Source organism: Symsagittifera roscoffensis, chromosome 1, assembly GCF_963678635.1.
Source record: "Symsagittifera roscoffensis chromosome 1, txSymRosc1.1, whole genome shotgun sequence".
NCBI classification, from domain to species: domain Eukaryota; kingdom Metazoa; phylum Xenacoelomorpha; order Acoela; family Convolutidae; genus Symsagittifera; species Symsagittifera roscoffensis.
The window spans coordinates 32,720,230-32,727,063 of NC_087062.1; the positions used below are offsets into that span (position 1 = coordinate 32,720,230).

The 6,834-nt window shown below is 36.7% G+C and overlaps 1 protein-coding gene across 2 annotated transcripts in view; it reads left to right on the forward strand.

Moving 5' to 3' along the window:
• LOC134842978 (guanine nucleotide exchange factor subunit RIC1-like) overlaps positions 1-5,987 on the forward strand; it is a 300,792-nt gene extending 294,805 nt beyond the window's left edge. For both annotated transcript variants that reach the window (XM_063859535.1, XM_063859546.1), the window contains 4 exons: positions 2,938-3,261; positions 3,483-3,778; positions 3,877-4,094; positions 5,333-5,987. In XM_063859535.1, the coding sequence (XP_063715605.1) occupies positions 2,938-3,261; positions 3,483-3,778; positions 3,877-4,094; positions 5,333-5,858 (1,364 nt within the window). In that variant the 3' untranslated portion in view covers positions 5,859-5,987. The remainder of the gene's footprint in view (positions 1-2,937; positions 3,262-3,482; positions 3,779-3,876; positions 4,095-5,332) is intronic.
• The last annotated feature ends 847 nt before the right edge of the window (positions 5,988-6,834 follow it).

Sequence of the window (6,834 nt, forward strand, 5' to 3'; positions counted from 1 at the left end):
ACGTGGAAATAGCGCAAAATTTGAACAATTTCTACTTTCAAAATTGGAATTTAATTTTAAAATTTCCAGCGGGGTTAAAACTTTACCTATTGATCCAGTTTTCTCAAGTTAAACTTTTCAAAAAAGCGCCAATCATAAGTTTTTCTAAAATTTTAAGAGCTTAAAGGGCATCTATTTTTTTCTTTGAAATTCGAAAGTTTAGATTTTTCAAGAAAGTTTTTTTTATGTTTACTTGCGTTCATTACTCTTTTCCAACTGTCTGTTGGCTATATTTTAAATCTGTCTGCTTAGTGATTGAATGTTACTTTCTATCACTTTTTTTTGTCATCGTTGACGCCCTATTAACCAACATACATAGAAAACCAACAGCGTTAAGTTTATATGGAAAAGACAAAAATAATTTAAAAGATCTTTTTTTTCCAACATTTTTTTTTTTAGCTTTTCTTCCCTTTTTTTATCCCATGATACAATCATTTTTAAATTACTGATTCATTGCCCTTGCGCTTAGCAAGGGTGTTTCAACTGGATACTAGCTTTTTCCCTGAATAACTTTCATCACAGGATGATTGAAAGTTAAGGTCAGCTCCATCTGAACTGTATTCAGCTAACAGACAATTTTCGATCATGTATGCATATTAATTTTTTATGCTGTGTGAAAATTTACCAACTTCGATTTCAGTATATCATTTTTTCACCTTCTTTCGGCTGAAAATCTATCGGCTCAGCGGCCTCTTTGGGTCCTTTGATGTGCAGATCTAAATGTTTTGAGGGGGACTCAATTGTTCAAAACCATTTGTTTGGGCCTTCCGTTTATTTGTTTATTTTGAGGTGATGCTAATTAATTTTCAAATGTCTAGATGGCACATTTTGTTGAGAGCAATATCTAAGACAAAGATCTGAAATTGTTGGGTAGATCATTTTTTCCAAACTGTTATAGAACTTAGCCACATTTCTGTCAACTATTTTGTCATGCTTTGTTTATGTTGTATCGCAAGTGGCCACAATTAACCCAAGTTTTGTTCTTAATCAATTTCGACTTGAACTAGTTCAATGTGTATTTTTTTCTGCGAAATATTTATTATTATAAGGTTGATTTGTAGCCTATTGTTATTTTCTAACGTCAGAGATTTTAAAATTTAATCTATTCAGGTGCAAAGAATCTTTCAGCTTCAAATTATTTGAGATGCAATAGATGACACGAACTTTTTGAAGCTGAAAGGTTCTTTGCACCTGAATAGATTACATTTTGAAATCTCTGCCGTCTTCAGAAGCACCTATATTTCAGTCCTATAGCTCCCGGTAGACAAAAAATTATCAACTAGGCTGCAAATCAAACGTTTAATTACAAATATTACGCAGAAAATAATTACACATTGATTTATTTCAAGTCGAAATGGATTAAGAGCAAAACTTGCGATAAATATGGCCACTTGTGATACTTATGGTCACTTGCAATACTTATGGCCTCTTGCGATACAACATAAACAAACCATGACAAAAGAAATTTATGGACACTTGCGACACAATCCAAACGAGGCATGACAAAATAACCGACAGAAATAGACTAAATCCTATAACTATTTTAAAAAAAAAATATCGAAAAAATTTATCTACCCAAAAATTTCATATCTTTGGTTAGATCTAAGCAGTCCTAAAAGCTGCGTGTTCAACGATATGCCCTTATAGTTAACGTAATGCAAATTATAGTTTTCACAAAAATAAAGGGAAAATTAATCTTTCCGAACAAATTATTTGAGATGCAATAAGAGACACGAACTTTTTGAAGATTAATAGACTGCTTAGATCTAACCAATGTCATGTATGAAGGAAAATTTTATCAAGAGTAATGAGTGTTAGGCCGTCTATTTTTTTCCCTCGAATTTCAAAAGCGGAAGGTTTTTGAAAAAAAAACAATTAGTTTTTTTTTTCAGTTTCCTTGCGTTCATTACTATTTTCCAACTGTAAGTTGGCTGTTCAAAAAGTAATCGGTTTTTCAAGTCAAATTGTCTATTTTATTTTGTTCGGCTCAATACTAATTCTCGGCGATGCTTCTGTGATTGTGTATTCCTTTTTTCGCTGGGTTTCATTTATTTGAGACAAAGTAAAAAGTTTTGGAGATGGGGTAAGCTTTAAAAAAAATTCTCTCAAGTTCAGATGTTCCCAACTTAGTGATGTGTTTTTTTTAAATCTTTATTTGTTTCATATCCTTTTTGCCATTGAAACAAGATCTATGTTTTTTGCGAAAGTTTTTCAGTTCATCTTTTCGCATATTAGACTTGCTGATGATTATGGTCCTTGCTTTTCGGGAAGAAGCTTGGGAACTTTTGAAGATAGTACAATTCAGTACGGAATATTGCAAATTTGATTTTTTGTGGAATAGTGGATGATTTTTGTCGATCTTGCCATGTACGTTTTTGTAAGTTATGGCAGAAAATGTCTTTCATCGGGGCCATTCTTCTGTTTCAGTTTTCTATGAAATTGTAAAAAAAAAAAACATCACAAGTTTTGCCAAGCTCTCATTCGTCTCTATATTTCAATTTGAGCTGGCTTCATCAGAAATTGTCAGTCTTGAAAATGTTTGATTTACAATATTTACCTTCGTTTTTTTTCTGAGGAAATATTCTTGTTGTTCGTGTCCATATTTGTGTTTTTGGTTTGATTTTTGATTTCTTTTTATATACTTCAAAGTTTTTCTCTAAATGGAAGGTATGTATGTTCCTCAATAACAAAGTGCTAAGTGGCAGAAAAAGAAACGTGACTTAGTTTTTTTTTCAAATTCCCAGCGGAATAAAAAAATACATATTTTTGATCCATTTTTTTGAAATTAGGTTAGTTTCATCAAAAGAGTTTCAATCAAATAAGGTTTTTGAAATTGATAGGCAAACTTCGGTATTGAACGACTTTGAAATATTTTTTGCCATATTTTTTTGTTTTCAGTGTCCTCCTCTTCGACTACTAGCTCCGTTGTCACTTTGCAAGATTTTCCACCAGCCTCGGCTGAGAGAATTGACTGTGCGGCATCTGGTGCGAGTTCACTTTCTAATTCAGAGTCCAAATCCAACCCAATTGCAGTACCCTCTACTGCCACTTGGATTCACAGCGACTCACACCCTTCGTTGTATAGCTCACTGAATGCAGCCACAAATCGTCACCCGGGGCAGCTGAGTTTAGATCTGGATAATATGTCTCTGGAGAATACACTAGGTAGTGGATTCACACCCAATCAGAATGCATTGCAACATGCTAGATTGCAGCTGGCCGGTAAGGTTCAGCGTTTGGTATACGGCAAACTGTTTAAATTATCATCTGACAACCTTAACCAAGAAGACATTATTTTGCCTTCCTTCCACGCAATTTATTTCGTTGTTCATTGCATAATTGACTACTGCTTTTAACCGAGATTGGAAAGTTTATTTAGAAGTGCGAGAACTAGTTATTATTTGGTAGGTTATTTGATAAAGTCTTGTCAATATCATTTCCAGATCTGAGTAGCAGCCTCGAAAGCAACAACCCTTCTTCGTTCTTCTTAAACTCTCAATCCCTGAACAACTCACCGAATAATAACCAAAACGATACCGTTGACAAACCAGACGATGGGGAGTGCTCTACTTGGTCCGATGACGTCACTGCCACGTGGAACACCCTGAATGAGTCCTCCACGCATCAGAACGCGATTGAGAATTCCCTGTTGATCGTAGGAAGTGTGGCCGAGACAGCACATACTCAGCTGGCTCAAAGCGCAGATTTGGAGTCACTCGTGCAACAGTTCAAGAATAAGGTTAATTAATTTCCGTCGATGGCTGCTACTAGGATGCCTAAGTTTCAGGTAAATGAGCTCGGCATCAAGTTTGACGGTAACTGCTTGATTGTGTTCAGGGCTCTGAGAGGAGCAAGCGGCTGTTGACGCATGCATTGGGTGTGATGGTGGAGAGCGAGTGCTACGAGTGGGCCATCCTCATCTGTCTGATGCTTTCTGACGTCACGCAGGCCATCAGCATCATCAACAACATCATCAGCTCATCACAACTCACAGATGTGGGGCAGCGACTCATACAGGGACTTACCAGTCTAGACTCTTGGGCTGCACAACACTGGTGAGTACTAACTTTTCACGCAAGCATAGCTCGTGTTTTACTATGAACTTTCTTTTTTTTCAACCTAAGTCGCAAATATTGTTGCGACAAAATGTTCATTTTGAAAGTGTTCATTTTGATTCAGCTATTAAGTACAGCCAATGCTAAGGATATTAACTGACTATTATATTACAAATAGCACTTTAGCTTCAAAGTATTATGGATCTGTAGCGTAGAGGTAGGGAAGGAGACCAGCAACAAAAAAAGGGTACGAACCTGGGAAGGGTCGGATGTTTTTAATGAACTTTTTCGTATACTAGTTAAAATGCGTCCGCTCTATAAATTGAGGCATGTTAGTTGGCAGATTTTTTTTCAAATTGACTGCTTATGCCTCATAGTTGGCGTGCGTCTCTTAAGAAACTTTTTAAGACTCGAAGTTTTTTTCATTCAATTGTTCCCAGAAGCATTATCGGTCAAATTTTTGCTTGTGTATGCGAAGTGCAACTTCGCCTCTGTGTAAAACATGTTCAATATTTTTTGTCTTTCTTAATGTCTTATAACCGTTTCCAGAATATAAACTTGAGTCATGAAAGTAGCGAATACTCTTAAATAGGTCTCGGTGAATTTGGAAACTAGGTGAAATCAGTTTCAATGAACGGCGGCGGGTTTTGTAGCAAACTTATGACCTTATCAGGTCTTTAGAACAACATCGAAAATTTGAAGGTGGGTGGGGGGTGGAAAGGAGCCAATAGTTGGTTACACACAAGCAAATGCTTGGGTTTCATTAGTTCATTATTATTTTTCCAACCTAGCTAGCAAAATTAGTTCCCAGCAGAGCTCAGTTTGAGTATCAAAGCAGTACTTGTGTTTATCCGCTTGTCAAGACATTAGTCTCAAAATATGTAAATCGGAGGTGCCAATCTCGTAGGCGGGACTTTTGTCAAAACTTATTTACATCTGGATTTTCTTGCAGTTTCAAAGCTCCATTTTCTTTTTTGGCTCTTTTCCACTTTCCCCTCACATTTGAGTTTCAGTTTTGAAAAACTATTTTCACGTTGTGATAATGAAAAGAAATTTTCCATGGTAAACAACTCAACTATTGTGAACACATTTGCTCTTCATATCGTGCATTCAGCCATTATAGCACATAGGACTCCTGAAAAAAGGATTGAAATGAAAATTGGTGAGGGGAGTGGAAAAGAGCCGCTTTTTTGCTTGTTGGCGATATGATGCCTCTGGATAAATAGTTGCCGTTTTAGCTTCACATACCGATTGTTTCTGGCAGCTTTGTTCCCCTACGTGCAAGTACTTAAGACAGTGATGGACTTCTCGTTCAAGACCCAGAAGACAAAAAAGTTATCTCTCAATAACAGTGCGCCTCTCAAGACTGGCGGGCTTCTCATGACTGCAGGAAGTGAAACCGACTCCAAACATACTTCTCCGAACAAGGAAGCTTCCATTGCAAACGGAGATTCGATTGCATCACCAAGTGCTGCCAATCGGAGACTGTCGTGGTGGAAGAGTTCAAAGAACTCGGTGTCCAATCAGAGTGGCGACCAGTCAGTGTTCGGAGGTAATGCAGTGTCGAATAATGACGCAATATCCGAACGAGATCTGCTGAGTCAGTTGCACGAGGAAAGAATTGAGTGGCTGACAGATGCGAATTGCAAGGACATCAATGGAAACGAAATCTACTCAGGGTTTTATCCGGCCGGGGAAGATGAACTGAATAACTGGAATGGGACTGACTCGAGTGAAAGCGTATCTCGCTGTGTAATCTCGTGAAGTCGTAAATTAGGAGTATGTTCGCTGATATAGGTATTCACTTTGTATTAAATTTATCCCGAATCTATTGTTGGTGTAGTTTAGTTATTTCATTTAATTCAATCCTGAAAATATATTATTGAAAGCTTTTGTTCTTATAACTTTCAATTAAAATGAGCACTTAAACACTTCATGTACTCTCGGACATACTCTCTCCAAAAACTTCCTCTTATGCGAACAATATACACAACCCCCTCCTCCTCCCTTACCCCCATACATGTACTAAGGACAACAATGGTCTAGGGATTTTAGCGGACCGGTTTTTTAGCAGTCTTAGAACAATTTCAAAGAGGTTTAAGTCTTCTATTTTTTTTTCGAAATTCGAAGCTTGAAATTTTTTCAAAAACAAGTCCATTTTTTTCTGTATCTTTGCATTCATTACTTGTTTCCAACTGTCAATTGGCTGTGTTCTCAAAAGGAACCTTGCCAATTCTGAGGCTAAGGGTTTGTTCAAGAACAAATTTTCTGAATCTTTGCATAGAAGTGGTGGTGCCTTAGTTAAAAATTATCTCCTCAGAAAATGTACAATTTCAGAAATTTTGCCGGCTCTAGGAAACTTTTTGATTTATTTCGAAATTATAGTCAGATCTAAGATAAAGGTTTAATGGGAAGAACGTCCGCTGGGGAGATTCGGTTGATACCGGTTACGCCCTAATTGTTGTAGAAAAGCAATGTTGGACTTAGCAAAAGTTCATTTTTTTTACACCTGCCAGCAAAGTGTCTTAGTACGAACCTTCCTTTTTTCTAACCTAAGTCGCAAATAAAAGAGCTAGTTTTGGGTGCACTTTTGATTAGATAGGCTGCCGTAGTAGTGTAATGGCATTCGTGCTTTGACATTTGACTAGTAAAAAGTTAACAGTTTATCCAACGAATTTTTGAAATGCATCAATTATACATGATGTGAATTTACCTTTCCCAATTTATCTCATGCAAAGGT